Here is an 18,063-nt window from a genome sequence, read left to right as displayed (position 1 = left end):
GTTACTCTCTCTAAACCATAAAGTTCTGTAAAATAGACGAAAATATAATCTCCCACCAGGGTTTAAGACATGAGCAATATCGCTCTCTGCCCAGCAGAACCATATGTTATGGCTAGAAAGGTGCTACAAGGCAAAGAGGTAAGTTAAGTTAAAAGATGGTTCTAAAGTAAAATACTTATGTTTTGGAGACGTAGGGGGTTTCTAGACTGTGCATGGACAGATGAGAGTCCCTCACACTGTGATGACGTTGAGTAAAAACCTCATGGTATTACAGTAGTAACATAATCACTTTCAGTTATACTACTACTGATGCTACATTGTTACATTTTCAAATTCTAGATTGTTAAGTTGCTCATACTCAAATTAGCTTAGCACCAATAAAACAGTTGCTTTAGTTGCCAAACCTGGACATCCAACAATTTTCTCCAAAGAAAAAACATAAAACAGCTGAAATTGTCTTTGATGTGAAAAGCCTAGAAGTAACAAGTGGGGGTGGGACAGTTTGAGAATATTCCAAATACTCCTGCTGTAAGTAAGCCTGGCCAGCCGTCTTTCGAAATTCCTCTCAATTCTCATCTTCCTTTAGGTCTCCATCTGGGATTTCTCCCATTGAAATGGATTTCTCCAATATAATTTTTATTTTGGCCAATCAGCATACAGAAGAAGCTGTGAATGATTACATCAAATAGAGCATCTGAAGTTTCTTCTTAAAACGCTTTTAAATTCTAGGAACAGTTCACAGACATACTGGCGCCTTTAACTTGGTTTATTATTCTAATGCCCTTTATTGAACAGCAAATGCCTTGAGATGAAGAGTCAAACACAAGGAGGAGTATAGCCTCTGTAGACAGGATGCATGATTAACCAACGGAGTCAACAAAATCAAGCTAATCAAGCTAATTGGCTTGATTTTGTGCCTCAGGAAGGTGAGTTCTTTCCCATGAACTGTGATTTCCTGGTAAACAAGCGTACCGCTAACTTTAAAATCAACAACAACCTTTGTAGAAAAAAAGCTGAAACTATAAATAATAAAACTATAGTGAAATGCACATTTTAAAAGCAAGCTGTGTCTCAGTTCTGGAGTAACAGAGAGAAAGTTTACTTGCCCTAGGTCCACTTAGTGGCTATTGTTTCCATTAGCAATTGTGGACACAGACACTGGACACCCACAGGAGGTTCTCAGGTGACCTGAAACACAATCAGCTGCTTCCGCTTCTCTTCCATGCACTTTCACAAGCAGGAAGGCTTTTTGCAAAAAATAATTTACTGGAACCCCTGAAATGGAGAATTGGATTTCCACTTACAATCCAATTCTTTCTCCAACTATTCACGTTTCCTCCAACTAAGATGGGGAAGTGAAAGTGGTAAGCGTAGCAAAGGATGTCTTTAAGATTAAGAACCAGAGGAAACAGAGAATGCTTTCATGTTCTCAGCGCAGGTGTTTCAACAGAAAAGGCAAATGCGTCAGCAATTCCCTGGAGTAACGGTGACAACAGAAACAGCTCAGTTGAAAAAGGCCACAGAAGGGACACAGTGCCAAAGTCTGAGGGAACACTTTGTCTTGTAAGACACAGAAGGACTGACACTAGATTTAAGTAGAACAATAAAAATCAGAACATTCCTTTCAGTTACATGCATCAAATCTAAAAAGGCACAGAAGCTCAGGTAATCTTCTTAAGGTGTTAGTCCATGATATTTAGTTGGTTTTTTAAATGCCTGAATGTAGAAGTTGTTTGATACAGTAACACTGCCGATGTGAGGATTCACACACCAGCAGGGACAATGAAAGCCTGACCAAGAGTGTGTTCACGACTTTCCCTGTAATCCCACTTATCTCTAGATTTTGCAGTAGAGTAAAAATGAATAGCATGCTCTCAATAACTTCATTTTTTATTACTTATTCGGTTGTTGTTGTTTTTTTTCAAGCTACTAGGCAGGACATTTGCCTTAGTTGTAGTCAATCACAGAACTTGATTTGCTACTTTGCTGAAGCATGGCCAACTAAGTACTTACACTTGGTTACATTTATGGGAGGATAAAACTAACTTTTAAATGTATTTACTTTAGCAATTTTTTAGATGGCTACTTCTTTTACTTGTTAAAGCAGGGTTACTCTTTGTACTCTACCCCAAACATTGGGTAAAGTACAATCTTTGGTTAGTCTACCAACCTCTGAACATTGGTTGAAAAACCATGTCTGCGTGAGGAAACAGTTGGTTTGGGTACCAGGTTTTCAATTGTTCTTTGTGTTTCTTCTTTCTTTGCATGATTGTAATCCAATTCCTCACTCAAAACATACTTACATGTAATTCTGTATGACTACAGCAAAACGTTTGAGCTAAATGGATATCAGTACAACCAGACCATAAAATACACTGCAGCAGTTTGTTAGGAGGACCAGCACAGACTAGATTATCTGGATTCCACTGTCGCTAAATGTTAGCAATCATATGAGCGGAGACTATGCATGACGACCAACCAGAAATCAGGTGAAGGAAGGTCTGAAATTTATCAACGTCATCAACAGCGTTTGCATCAGTGTCGTCATTCACGCCCGTCTTCATCATGGTTTGAGAGCAGAATCAGAGTGACAGCTTCTGAATCCATGTTGAAAAATGTCATAAGTTACGTGTCCGCCATAGTGTTTACTTATGCTGATCAGCTTGATTTTGTGCCTCTTACGATGTCACCAAACCAAATCCACACAAGCGAAAAGTTAGCATTTTTCCCCATTAGTGCACTGAAACAAACAGATGTGGTGAAACCATGTAGCTTAAAGTCGTAACTCGCATTTCTAAAACATGCAACCGTGTGAATCATTGCCATGCAGTTGTCACTTTGTGCTGGAAAACTTCCCAGAACTCAAGATATAAAACAAAAAACAAAATGTAGCTGTGTACAAAATATTGCTCAACACAAAGTAAGAAAATTTCCTCTTTTTGCTGGTTAGAAAACGAGCTATGACAAGTTTGCACTCACCACAGCAACATGAAAATGACTAGATGTTACAGCCTCAAAAGAAGCTTGATACTATCAATGAGATAAAATCAATTTATGAGAAAAGTAACTATTAAGGTTGCAATGGAACAATGAAACATTAGTTTTACATTAGTGTGTTAGGGATGAACAATATTATATTGAAGCAGAATTAATGTCCTTTGTTAGTTAATACAGTCAAGGTCTTGGCTATGAATCCATGTTTTGCATGCAAATATAATTTTCTGCCCACTGTAGTAGAAACTCAGAGCTGATACACACTACAGCATCAAAGATGGCAAAGATTCACAGATGAGAAATAGAGTGAGCAAAATGTAGATTTTTATCCACATGTTTATGAGTAATATTGCTATGGTTTTATTACAGCCCCAGTGAGTGGTGTGTTTTCCGGTGGTTTTCAGACAATCATAAGGTTATAAGGTTAGAAAGTGCATTCAGAAGTTATGATCAGAGGAAATTAAAGGGCAACATTAATAAAAGTAGTAACTGACACAAAAGGACTGAATGAAAAGGAAGCCAAGTTAGCAAAAATAATGATCGAGTCTTGAGATGTTGCTGGTAATAAACATAAATATAAGAGTCGAGGCTAGTTGAGACAAAGGCAGGAACTTTATCTCTGTCTTTATTTATATCTAGTTTGGTAATAGCTCAGTCAGTTGTCATAGGGTTTAAATATGTCAACGCACTGGTTCTTTACCCTGTTCGAAACTGAGTTAAATCTAAACTCCCATCTGCTAAATAATCCACCACAGAATCCTTTATTACTTAACAATAACCATATGAGCCAACCACGAGGAAAATATACATTTTATATATAGTACAGTCATTGGTCTTCCCACATCATGCTTCGGCACGTCTGATGTGCTAATTTCATTACAACATCAACTACTAGTGCTAATCATGGCTATTTTCATTAAGCTCATCAAAAGCTGATTAGCCACAAACTGGGTGAGCAATTTGCATTCATATTTAAAAATCTGGCATGGTATAAATCCGAACTGAAATAACAGTTTAATCTATCGCAAATTTATGAACGGCGATATTGCTGCACACAACATGCATGTGACTAAGAAAAGTTTCCAAACTTTTTAAAAAGACTTAAATAAATAAGCAATTCTTCACCTGGTGGGGGTCAAGCCTGGTGGCCCGCCAGGCTTATAATATACTGGGGGAAAGCCTGACAAAGAATTGTCCTAACTGGAAATAAGTACCATTTTATTAAGCGCCATGCGATGAGGCTCTATGCCGTAATGTAAGTGCTAACATTGTTTGTCAATGCAATATTGAAAGTTTTAGAAGGGAAATAGTTTTAGTGTGTTTTGATCAGAAGGTTAAAACACACACCGTGACACGGCATCACATGACAGAAGCTCATTTTAAAAAAAAGAGAGAGACAGACTTTTATCTACTTTTCACTGCATGGTTACAGCCTCTTAATGTTGCATTACTACTTCCAAATGAGCAGTAATACTGAAACAAAAGTGGATCCTGAGAAAATAAATATGGATGAGTGTAAACAGATGCACCACCTAAAGCAGAAACAGAGAGTAGCAAACTGATGAAGACTTCACTCCACAGTCAGACAGAGAACAATGAAGGGCTCTGTGGACCCTCATGCAGCATGCACTCTCCTGCACACCCGTCTCACTCACCACAAATGCACAGTAGGGTTTCCATGGCAGCCAAAGCCAACCCTGACCGAACTAAGGGCAGCCTCTGACTGCAGTATCAGACTTTTTTGTTCTCTTCATAAATGTTGCTTCTTTCTTTTTTTGTGTGTTTAAATGTGGTTTCTTGTTATTAGGAGGAATGGAGGAGGTGGTACGCGAATCGGTTAACTGACAGGAAAACCACATGTTTTTCACATACTCCTGAATCTTACAGCTGCTCGTCTCTTGCCATTTTGTATGGCACGTTCATGCACAAAAACTCCAAGTTACTATGATTCATCCTGAAGCGAAGAAAAGGGGAGAGAACTTGAGGGTGGAGGAGTGAAAATTAGATGGCCTCAGTCCTGCTTACAGGAAAATGAGAAGGGCAAAAAAAGGAATTTAGCTGTGTGTGTATAAGAGGAGTAGCTTCCAGCTCCTCTTTCTAGCTTGTCTGTAACTCTATTACAAACTCATGGGAGGTCCACGCCTTTGTTGATTTTAGAAACGAAAGGTTAGTATGTCAGAGTCCCATAAATAAGGAACTTAAGGGAAAATCAGGTGCAGATAAAGCACATGGTCCGGATTGAAGCTACTACTTCAACAAGCAAAAAACATTTTTAAAATAATGACTTTCTATTTCAAAAAGAGAGTCTTATGGGAAAGTGCAATTAATACTGAAAGTAGATCTTCAAACAATGTAACGGATTTCTGAGACATGAAAGCCACCGCCGTGCAATGCTCAGCTCCCTGAATACTTCCACTCCTAGTCACAGTTTCAACACTTGATGACTGCGGCTAATGTCGTCAGCAGGTTGCAGAAACGTATTGCGTCACAGGAGTTTCTACGAGGTGAGCTTAAGTCCAATCAGAATCCGAACGGAGGGAATTCCTCCTATGATACAAGTACACAAAGGTCACCTGGTCCAGTTTCGTTCGCCAGACCTGAAAAATCCCACGGTGTTTGTAAGGTAGGGGACCCCCCAAGAGATGGCAAGGGACGCATCAGTCAGAGCTCAAAATACCAAAAAAGACAAACCACATTTAAGGGATTTTCTAATGAGTCTCTCCAGTAAGACTGAGAATCTGCCATGTTGTTTGTGTTAGTCCCATCTGCGTCCCATTGCTGCCATCCTGAAGAAACACTTTGTGTCTTGCATTCTGATGTAGGGAGTTGCCTAAAACAACTATCCTTTTAATGAACTGTGGCTGGCCCTCCAGATCCTCAAGGAGAACAAAAACTGAATTTTTGTCAATATTTCCAGGGTGTGATGATCCCTGAATAGAGAAAAAAAATGACATCTTCAACTACGCAGGTGGGATCGTCTACGTTGACCAATGAGTCAGTGAGGTCTACTCTTTTTACTTTATACTTTCTGTTCCCTATTCCTTAAACAGATATCAGATGGGGTAAGGAAATTTTTCCAGAAGGAGTTTTGGGAAGAGTGTAGGAAATTCTCAAGTGCTCTTAAAGCTCTTAATGTATTCATTAATTATTCTGGTCAAAGCCCTTTTGATTATGATCAGTACTAGACGCCAACTGTTATTTGTGGTTTATCTTTGCGTTTCTCTGATTATGAGTTATGTTTCACATCAGCAAATCCCTGTAGAGATAGATTAGTTTGGTTAATAAAGAATTTAGACTTTGATTCAACAAATGGCTCCAGGTGATTGTTTTCTTGTAGGCTATGCATAACTTGCTCTAATCTCCAATTGAATAAATTACCATCCCAAGAAGGGTTAAACTTCTGAACTTTACAAATGTACAATGATTGATTGGGAAAGGAAAACAAAACTCAATAATAATAATAAAACTACTCACTTATTGGTGAAATAGTGTGAAAGCTTGGCAATGCTTTCTTGTGATCAAAGGTGTACCTCAGGGATGAGTGCTAAAGCAGTTATTTTTATTCACCTTAGATATGAATAGTCTTTATCAAGGAGTATCAAACACCAATTTTAATTTTCATTCCGACTATTTTCAAACTCTTAATTAAATTCTTTCTACTTTTCTACCTATTGCTCCTTTTCAAGGTTTAAAGATCGAGTCAGTTTCTATTTTTTTTTTAATTCCAATGGCTCTTTAAAACTATTATTAACTACGGTAAAACCCACTGGCTAATCAAAATGTACAGTAGCGTCATGTAAAGCAGAAGAAGTAAACACTACATGTGAAAATAAATTATGCATAATACTGGAACATTCAGTACACTGTAGTGCTGAAGATTTCAGATTCAGGTCCTACAGTTTTAATTTCCATTTGGACGATTCTGTAGTAGATGCCTCACAACCAGCAGTGCCTGACCGTGTATTTCACACCTCCAACACAGAGGTATTAGTAGAAACATTCAGCACCCATCTCATCCTCAGTGCTGCAACACACACACACTCTGCCCATCTCCCGTCTCCAACCATGCCGACTCATCACCAAGGCAACACGAAGACAAGATGGACAAAAAATAGTCTATTAGCCTTGAGGACTGAAAAATGTGAATGCTGCACAGGTTTGGAGCAATAGCAGGTCAGAACTGCATAGTTCCGATTAGTTTTTTGAGAAACATATTATATAGAAATAAAATACTGGAATTTATTGTAGAGTCAAATAGTCCACAAATAGGTTTTTTAGATGAGATGGGCAGAGTTTTACTGCACGGTTTAAAAGAAATCTTTTCAGACAATAATTCACAGTTAAGAAACTCTAATGGAGTTTGTAAATTTAAAAATATTGCTCATATTGTCACTTCAGCCAATTAAATGTTTTTGCTTTGTTTCCATCGAAGTACTAGTGAACCTTGCATTCATGTTCCAAAAATTTGACTGGACGTAGTGAGTTCTGGTTAGCTGGATGGCTGAACAAACTCATTGGTGTAGTGGTGTAATCATTTAAAACTATTTAGGGAAGATTTCATTTTTTGAGCAGTTTTTGTTTGTAAACTCTGAATTTATGCAGTGATAAAAAAATATATATATTTTTTGTTGGTAAAAAAGTAAACGGAACATTTTTAAAGAAAATTTTGCTGTGTTCAATTTTCCTTCAGATTTGGACCAGATCTGAAGAATTGCACTGACTACGCTGCAGTCAGAAAGATGTTTTGCTGACGATAATGTCAAGCCGATGCATTTTTCACCCTTTTGTTTACTAGATACGATATAAACCTGTGGTTGTACAAAACTATATTTGCCTCTTGTTTAATGAAATACAAACATCACAGCTGCCAACAGTTTTTATTTAGTCAGAGATGACGACTCAAGTTTCGCACTCAAGTACCAAAAATAGGAGACTTCAGATTCGAATTAGACTTGAGCCTGGAAGACTTGAAACTCGTATCTTAACGGTTTTTATCTGATTTAATGAAGAGTAAAAGGAAGTCAGCATGTGAGCTACAGACTGCAGCTGCTGTGTGGTTTTATTGTGAAAGGGTGAATTTGATAATTAGCCTGTGATGTTGGTGGATTATGAGAATTCATAAAAATTTGCTTATGTTGCGTGAAGCTTCACAACAATGATCACAGGATAATTTCAGAATAAAATAAAATAATTTCACTTCTGACATTCTCTCACTGCAAAGCTAACTGCAGCTTTAAAAGACACATTCACCTGAAAATAGCAAAATTTAAAAATATTTACCATTTAGAATTGAGAACAAAGATTTAGAAACAGTTTCCAAATATAAAAAATTCTCTATCTCAGTGAAAAGAAGAAAACCATACTTGGTGCAATAAAAAATGAATGAATAATGTGAAGGCAGGGACAAACAGGTGTCAACTTAGACATTATAATAATATAAAAAAGGTTGATCCATTCTAAAATTCAACTTTAGCAGATTTTAAACTATCATTATACACAAAACATAGATGCATATTTATATCTATAGTTGAGTAAATATTTGTTTGATACATTTTTCTATTATAAAGCAACCTTTGGTTGATTTAAAATGGTAAATTACATGTTAAAAGATACACAAATAACCTAATGTTCATCTGGTAATTTAGGACCAATAATACAAGTGAAAAAACATATTTATTTCCATCATTACAGACTTGGAACATGACTGAATTTTGGTGAAAAACTTGAGTCATGACTTGGGTTTTAAAAAAAAGTTACTTGTGAACTTCTACGCATCTAGCATGTTGAGTACATTTAATTTGCACAGTAACAATAAATCTTGGGGCTGTATTCCAAGTCACAGTTCAAACTTAGGTGCCATTCTTGATGCATTTCCCGCTGGGAACTCTTACAATCTAATTTCCTTTGACAAATCCAATACAGTCACTGTTTCCCATGATGTGTACGTGCTGCACTGAGTAGCCAAATACACACTCACACAGAAGCTAATGTAAACCCACCTTAGCTCATCAGCAGTCTAACGACAGAGGCGAGCCAAACTATTCTGGCTGGATTGTTCTTTGTTTTTTTTTCTAAACAGTCCGTCTGCCAAACAGTAAAGCGCTCACTCTACAATAAATCACAGCGTAACTCCACTTAAATAAAACCGACAACAAGCCAGAGCTTTTTATTTAGGACTAAACAGTCAATGATCAAACCAAGCCAATGTTGTGAGTTTTTATGTAGTCCAAAGAGCGCAGTTTCCCCCGCCGCACATGTTATTCAAGACGGGCCTGGACCTGCCCTGAGCACAGAGAGAGCCAACCCACAGGGAAACGGGAAGGTGCCTCATGCTCAACACCCACTCTCTCAGGAAAAAGGGAGTGACAGAAACAGTTTTTCCTAACTAACCATTTCTGTTATTGAAGAATTCAAAAACATAACTTTAAAAAGTTCAGAAGGCTACTGCGATAACAGTAATCCTTCTGGATTAAAGTGTATGCAGTCTGTGAATTTGTCATTTGGGATTAATAAAACCATTTTCAGACTAAGGGATCGGGACGATAACTTTAATTCTTTATCAAAAAGAGAGAAAAAAGGAAATAATAGGTTAAAACCCGCATAGACGCCGGGTTATAAACGACGGAGTACTGGACAAAGAATCGGTGCAAGCGTGAAACATTCAAGTATGTTTTATTTAGGACACTACTTCCTGTGAGGCGAAATTAATGACGTTCCCACAGCCATAGTTTTCATTAATAAACCGGTCCTTTCTGCAGTCAGACGAATGTGGCTGCTATGTGTAAAATATCCTTTCAACAGGTTTCAGCTTGCTGCGCTGATGGAGAGATAAATGACTTCTCAGCTTTGCACTAATGACAGTTTGATTGTGCTTTTATGCATGAGATGAAATGTATTAAAAACTTAAGAGCATCAACTGAAAACATTTTTAATATAAAAATAGACAAACAACTAACACAGTACAGTTTCCACTAATCTATTGTTCATTTTTCATAATTGTCCTCTCATCACATAACTTCAGTTTCGCTGAGCCTCTTTACTCGTTTCGAATGCCGACAGAGCATGTAATTCAAAATCCCAGTAAAGTTGTTCTCATTCAGCAGTGAGCAGATGTAAGGACAAAAATCTATGTATGGAGGTGCCAAACCTTTCATCTGTGTATAAAAAATCCCTGAAGTTATTATTTTTGGACCTAAAGAGGAAGAGTGGGCACAAAGCTTCACTTATTAGAGCTAGATCAGGCCTGTGGAGATGGGCTCACACCTGAGCCTTCAGAGTCACATAAAGACAATGACAAAGTCAGCTGATCCTGTTCTCAAACTAGAAAAAAGCAGCACATCATCCCAGTTCTAAAGTCCTTACAATAGACTTTAAAATACTTTAGTTAGTTTATAAACCACTGAATGGTTTAGCACAAAATACCTCAAAGATCTGTGGTCATAACCCTTCAGACCACTCAGGTTTCCTGGTTCCATGTCTACTCTGAATCCCAAGAGTCAGAACCAAACATGGAGAAGCAGCATTCAGTTTTTATGCTCCTCTAATCTGGAACAAACTTCCAGAAAACTGCAAAAATGCTGAAAAGAAGGGTTCCTTTAAATCTAGGCTAAACCCCATTTGTTTAGTGTCGTTTTTGTCTTTCCCACTTACAGTCATACCAACTGAACCATTTCAGTATGTAGTCCAACTTTCATTTCCTTTTCTATGTCAGAGCACTGTTGTTTTTTTTTTTGCTTCAAACATCTTGTAACTTAAGTGTTATAGAAATAACCTCCGTTTGTCTTGAAAGGTAGGAGTATTTTTCCTCTTGAGCCACTTTGCTTCAGTCTGTCACATAAAGCGCACTGAAAGTTTGTGACTGCAACGTGACAAAGTGTGTAAAGTTCAAAAGGGCATGAATTGAATACTTTGCAAGAAACACCAAGTTGTAAAGTGTGAATTCTGTATTTCCTAAAACAAAGCCAGACATCAGAGTGTCAGAGGTCTCTGCATGGGTGCAGTGAAGAGCTGCGGGTAACTTTCAGAGCCGAGAGATACTGAACTGAGCAGTGTGTGATAGGTAAAAGGAACAGGAAACAGCCCCGTCAGCAGAACCATCCTGCTGTTGGAGTGACTTAACAATGCCAAAGTCGGTAACTAAGCAATTCCACCGGCTTTACTGTGACAGTCCTCCCTCGCAGACAACAAGAGTCCGTTTTGGTTCGGTACTCCTTGGAGTCCTCATTGTGACTCCACTTAACAGAAGATAGCTGAACAGGAAACAGAGTCTGGCAATGAAGCAACCTAGCAAAAACGTTGAGATAAAGTGAATCAGTTTCTGTGAAAACTGATTCAGAGGGACCACAGACAGAGGCTAAAGCAGTCGCCTCGGACTCAACATGACCTTATTCTTATTTGGGATTACAAGAGTCAATCTGAGGGCATTACGCGTTAGGAATTCTTGGGTTTCCATCCCACACACCCTCTATTGTTCGCGGTCAAAGCTAAAGTCCTTCCACTGATTATCCTGGCCGTCGCAGCAAAGCGTCAGTATCCTGTGGGATAACAATGACGGAGCAGATTAAGAGACTAACAGTAATTGCTTTTCCTTACCTTTCCACATGTTTACAGTAAAATACAATCCCCAATCAGTTTCTGGGGGTAGAGAAAACGGTTCGCTGTGACTGGAAATCACTGCGACTCTTTCCTTTCTTTGTCTCTGTTTGGACAGTTTCACGTTGGAGAAGCAAAGCCAGAACTTCGTCGCACAATGACTTTGTTTTGCATCTGCGGGGAACACGCCATCTGACATTCTTTCAGAAAATCCAAAGTTCTATTTTGGCGTCACGTTGCTTCCTGTCTGTTGCAACAGTGGAGTTGCTACCACGTTTGTGCGGCAGCCGTTCTCGTTCCACATAGAACCTTCTGGATATATTGTAATCAGGAGGGCGATCAAAATTTAAAAAATTAAGCGATAAGCTTGCCATAATGCTCCGTTAATAAAGATTATGTACTACAGCACATGTTTTATCTGTTCAGAAAGCTTCCCTCAGTCTATTCTCATGTTCACTTTAGTCACTTAATGTTGACTCATGAGATTGCAGACAATCTTGGTCAATTTCGCCACACTTTTAAGGAAGTATCAGATTTATGCAGTGGGATTTGTCTGAATCTTGTGGTCTGACGTTTTTCCTCAGACTAGCCATCTCTAGACAGAACCAGCCTCTATTTCACTGGACATTTTATATAGTTGTGCATTACAGGAAAAAAATAACTGGTAAGAAATCATTGATTTTTGAGCTGCCTGGCACCAGTTTTTATTTAGATGTGCACAAGAAGCTCTGGAAAACGTTTATGTGAGCCAGTTCGCATCAGATTAGAACACAGCATTGCATCTGCAGCAAGAACTGTTCTGCACATGCAGATAGATCTTAATCGGATCAGACATAACAGGTTGGCGGGCTGACGCCCATTCACCACCAGTCCAGGGTAACATATGGATGCCAGTGGGTTGCATTCCTCAGCTGGAGGTGAAACGGCGCCTACAGAAACCACCAAACGATAAACAGTATGTGTTATTTTGGTGCAGCTTTGCAAAATTAGGACTCAGACTACAGTGATTTGCAAAAGCAAACCCCTTTAGCCTTTTCACATTTTGGCACACTACACGCACAAACTTTAATGTATTTAAAGATTTTGCATGATGGACCAACACAACACAGCAAAACACTAAATCTTTCCATGTACTTCTGTCTAGTTTCAATCTTAGTACACTTGAAAAGAGAGAAAACCAACATTTCAGCAAAATATAGGAGCTTGTTTTAAGGCAAGAATTCATTAATAATGATTTAATATTAATTCCACATGCAGATTTTTTTCACTTATACCAAGATATTTTTTCCCATGTCAGTGAAATAATCTGTTAGTTTGTTTTTATCAATATTAAAGAATTATTGACTTAAAACAAGATCCTGTGTTTAGCTAAACATTTGCTGAAAGTTTGCTTTGTCTTATTTTAAGTGTGCTATGAAAGTACTAGGCAAAAATACTAAGCCATCCTAACACATACATATGTGTTTGTTTAAACTGTCTCATTATAGCTCCGGCTGTTTGTCTGGGTTGTTTTTTCCTGCTGAAAGGTGAATCTCCTCCCCATGCCTCAAATCTTTTGCTCTTCACTTCATAACTACCCCCATTTTGTGTTGGTCTAAATCACGTTCATGTTTGTGAATTTAACCTGAAGAAATGTGGAAATGTTCAAGGACAGGACTTTTTTTTTTTTTTTTTTTTTTTTTTTGCAAAGCACTAACTGTTAATTAATGAATGTGGCATTTTTCTCAGCCAGCATTATTAGCCTGAGGAAGGATTTCCAGTCAATCTAGCGTGAATGCACCGTTTACCCGTCTGGCTAGTAATGCTAGAGTTCCGCACAGCTCACAGCACCTCACACACTCTGCAGCCAACGTTCACACTCGTTCTGCATGTGGCAGTTTTGTGGGGTGTTTAATGTAGAGCTGCATTGACAGGATGTTACATCAATCAGCACCCACCTGACTGTGCACCAGGAAGCTGAAGGGCTTTGAATCATCGGAAATGCACCGTTAATACACAGCTAGATAGACACTTGAATATGACAGGCTTTTTTTTTTTTTTACTTCAGAAACACTGCCACTTTCACATATTTCCCAAAAGAATTTTAAAAAATTACCAGAACAGCCTCCAACTTGTTGTAAACACAGGATCACAGTATGTGATAGACTGCTTTAGCTTTGGTTTAAGGTAATTAAGTCTGGAAAAATAATAATAATAAAGCAAATAAGAGAGTCCTGGAGAGGATAGTGAGGGGAGCTGCTATCTTCCTCAAGATGGTAAAATTCACGTTATATTATTGCATCTATTTTATATATCTTTCACCCATTTTTTGGAGGTGAATTAATATATTTTTTAACCAATCCTAGATAACACCTCACATTCTTGGAAACCATTTACTTTACATCATCATCATCAAGTCCATTCAAAATAAGGAAGAAGGCTACCCATCTCAAAAAAAAGAGAGCAAAAAAACCAGAAAACAAACTCATCCATCAGCTGACTTCCTGTCTAAAAAGAGGTACAGGCCTGTGTGCCTCACAGCTGGGAATATGATGACGGGAGGAAAGAGTGACACGGTGGTGGCCTTGTGAAAACTATTCATAACCGCTGACCTTTTTACATTTTGTCACATCACAACGATAATATTCTGTGCTTTTCATTAGACCACCACAAAGTCGCAACCGCCCCCCTACCCCCCAAGAAATAAAAATCTGATAAGTGTGGCATGCATTTGTGTGCTATCAATTTATGCAACTCCACTGTGCCTCCTGGCTGCTGCTGTAATTAATGCTCTCCTTGTCCAATCTTATCAGTTTAGGTGGACAACCACGTCTTGAAAGCTTTGAGGTCTTCACCTGTCTATTTTCGGATGATTAAAACAATAAATTAAAGCTGCATTAAACTTCTCCTGGTTGTCTAATGATCACATTCAGGCGCATCAGAGGAGTGGGTGTGTGGATACAGGCCACACTTTTCAGATGTTTGACTAACTAAAAAAAGCTTTTCCACTTCCAAATAATGCAACATTTATCACATTTTTAAAAAAAAAAGTGAAATACATAATATAGTAAAGTAGGAAAAGAGGAAAATCTCCAGGGATGTGAATGTTTTTTTTTTTCGAGGCAGCATTTATATTGATATGATAAGAGCAGGATGCAATAACTATAAGATATATTTCAATGTGAACACTAAATAAATCTGTGACTGCACTGATTTTAATACTCTTTTGCTGAAGCATCAAATCACTGGAAGCATGAAAGATGGATTACCTGCAGAGGAGGAGTCGTCATGGTCGGAGCTCAGGTAGCCATCACTCCTTCTGTCAGGTGTGCTGCAGCCGGAGCCGCGGGAGGCTCTGCGGTGAACGTGCGGGAAGGACGGAGACAGCCTGCCGTCATCGGAGTCAAGGTCCCTGCTGTGGCGGAAAGGCCGCAGATTGTCCCTGCAGATGACCGGCGTCCGCTGGTTGTCCTTGCCAACGCTCTTCGGCATCAACAAGTTATTCCGGACGAAATTCTCGTTCAGCTCCGTATCCTCGTATTCTCGGTCGCTGTCCTCCTCCTCGTTGTCATTGGCGGCCTTGTCCTCCCTTCTGGGTTTCTGCGGCGGGACGGGGATGGGGACGTACTTACCTGTCCTGCCGATGAACCTGCTGCGTTCTCGGCCGAAGGAGCCGGGCGTGTTGGCCGCCGCGCTGAGCTTCAAGCCCCCGGAGTCGGACACCTTGGTCCTCTCTCCGCCGCCGCCTTCATCTTCTCGCCGCAGCGGCTTTCTAACATTCCTCATCTTAGGAACGGCGAACGTTTCTGCGTTGAAGTTTTCATCTTTTCCTTCGAACCTCTCCGGGTCGTTTCTCTTCTGCTGCGCCACGGTGGTCTGCAGGTATATCACCTTGAATTTCTCCTCCGCGAGAGCCTTCTGGAGCTTCTTCAGGTTGGCTTTACATGATTCCAGCTCCGACTCGATGTCCTCCACGGAGCTCAAGTCCATTCGGGGGACCTCTGCGTCGGGGAACTCGTTCCTCCAGTGTTTAGCGAATTCCTCCTGCTCCCACATTGTGATGTTCAGGCAGCCGTCAGAGAGAGGAATGCTGGAGCTAACTGTCTTCGCCGTCAGTTAGCGGTAAATCTGTCGCATACACCCACCTTCCTCTCGACACCTCGTTTTATTTAAAGAAACAAAAATTATTTACTGGCGTTGGTGACTTGACTCCTTTCAGACCCTCTTCATCCCTCCGCAGACTGCAGTCAGGCTGAAGACGTGTCGGCTCAGAGATGCGGTTAACAAGTTTGTCACTGTGCTGAAAAGTTTCGAGACTTCCTGTTTCCAGCCGTGGTGCCTTCAAGTACTGCTGGGACATATTTAATCTACTGCATCTAAGTGCTGCGATTTTCTACTGTAACTGTGATTTCCGCAGTTTTAATGACGGAAGGAGAAGCATAAACGTTTGTTTAAAAAATCTAGAGAAAAAAAGCGCTTTATCTCCTCTGTTCATGTTGGTCCAGTTAATTTCTTTCTTATCTTCTGGTTGTTGTTTTTTTATACAGATGATTCCCTTTATTTATATTTTAGTAATCAAAATTCTGATTATTATCATTATTTTATTATATGTTAATTTTTAATATTTGCACTGTATTTGTATTGCTGTTATAATGATAATAATCACATCATCATCCTGTTGTTATATTAACTTGTCATCCTGTTTGTTAAAAATTTAATATTTTAATATTTTAACCGCACAGTGTGTATATCGCAAAAACGTACAAAATTCCGTCACTATTTGAATGCAACATTAGTTGCTTTTGTAGTGGATTGGGGTATTTTTAGTCAACCTTTAACTGTCTGTGTTCACTTCATCAAGAAAGCTTGCTTCCACAGTTAAAGGGGGTGCTGGAAAAAGGCTCATCCTTCAGTTTGAAGGCCTCATAGCATTAAGTATATCTATAGTTCTTGTTCCTTTTTGAAATTCTTTGTTTAATGTTATGCTTTTTTAGTTTCCCAAATCATTAAGTAACAAAATTCATAATGGTAGTGGATATTTATGATGTATATTTTAGTAGAGATTTAAAAGAAAAAAAACACTTTCACTTAAAAATAAATAAATGCTGTATTTTGACTGTCAATGTTTGTTTTGTTTTGTTTTTGTTTTGCACTGCTGTTTATTGTCATCCATATTGTTTAATGGATTAATGATCAATTAGCTCTTTCTCTCGCTTCCTTTGTCAGTGTGTGGATCAGAAGGTGAACAGTTTGGCAACCACTTACGCACAGTACTGGAAGAACTTATTTTTAGGAGTTATTCCTAAAAAATAATTAATCCGGCACTGGTTTGAGGATATGGAGTATTTCTTCTTCTAGTAATTTGATGAGTTTAGATCCAGGGCCACTACAACGTCATATTGGGGCTGTATTAATGTTTGATTTGTGGGTCATTATTCCCACCACCTGCGATCATCACCAATAAAGTCACACTCCTCTTTAAATAATCGATGTTTGTATGTTTTAAAACCGATGCATAATTAACAAAAATGAGCAAGCAACCAAATGTTTTTTTTTTGTTTTTTTTTTTTTATTTTATTTTATTTTTTGCTAGACTCACATTAAATTCAAATGATTTCTCTATCATCCAGATTTATCCACATGCTAGCTGATGTCACAGACGTGGACAAATCAGGGAATTCACTGCATTTGGTTGCCAAAACAACCCCTGCATTTCCAGCAGCGCGCTGCCAACTTGGTTTTGTGCAGAGCACAAATGTAGAAGGAAGGCTAAAACAGACTCTTACATAACTCCCCTTCCGTCCAGCTGGTGGTTTCAGCAGTTTCACTGAAAAGTATAGAAGCCTCGAAGCGACTGCAATCAGAAGAGAAGCATAGCTGCTGCCACTGCAAGACCCGTGGAGGGTTTTTACTTGTGCTTCAGCCACAACAGGTGCATGTCAGAACCCTGTGCAGATAATTACTTCCTCATTCCCATGTCTGCACTGAGTCTTACTACCAAAAAAAAGGGAAAAAAAAGAGAGAAAAGGTCAGTATGACCCCACTTCCTCTCTCTTTGGCATACCAGACAAACACCGACTTAGCACTCACCGGTTTGAGATTTTATAAATGAAGCAACGGTATAAATGTTGCATTCATGCCGACAAACATCATTTCCACAATGCAGAAGGGAGTACAGCTAACCACCGGCTCTGTAATTCTAGCCGCCGATCCATGCAGCTGCATCCGATACCAACAATTTGATGAGCTGCCAAGCGGCATTCTTCCAGTAAAACAGATGTAATGTCACGTATCGAGGAGGCGCACGGTCGAAGCAGGGAATCACCCCGAGGAGCGTTTAAAGTGCACATTCGGATCCCTGCCAGGAACTTAAAGATCGTGTTCCTCTCAATGTCTATCGATCGGGTGTTGTTGCGGTCATCCAAGTCCTGACTGGATTACAGTGATTAATGCAGCCACCGAACAGGCAGAGACCAGCAGGTGGTTGTGCACTTATAT

The 18,063-nt window shown here is 39.1% G+C and overlaps 1 protein-coding gene across 1 annotated transcript in view; it reads right to left on the bottom strand.

Annotated features, from left to right (window-relative positions):
* abr (ABR activator of RhoGEF and GTPase) overlaps positions 1-15,884 on the bottom strand; it is a 127,030-nt gene extending 111,146 nt beyond the window's left edge. Inside the window, exon 1 of the mRNA XM_088012263.1 lies at positions 14,835-15,884. Within this exon, the coding sequence (XP_087868389.1) occupies positions 14,835-15,621 (787 nt within the window). The 5' untranslated portion in view covers positions 15,622-15,884. The remainder of the gene's footprint in view (positions 1-14,834) is intronic.
* Positions 15,885-18,063: the final 2,179 nt, after the last annotated feature.

Source organism: Poecilia mexicana, unplaced genomic scaffold (assembly GCF_051168715.1).
Source record: "Poecilia mexicana isolate PSO_F unplaced genomic scaffold, ASM5116871v1 scaffold_14, whole genome shotgun sequence".
Lineage (NCBI taxonomy): Eukaryota > Metazoa > Chordata > Actinopteri > Cyprinodontiformes > Poeciliidae > Poecilia > Poecilia mexicana.
This window is presented reverse-complemented; position numbering and strand designations above follow the sequence as displayed.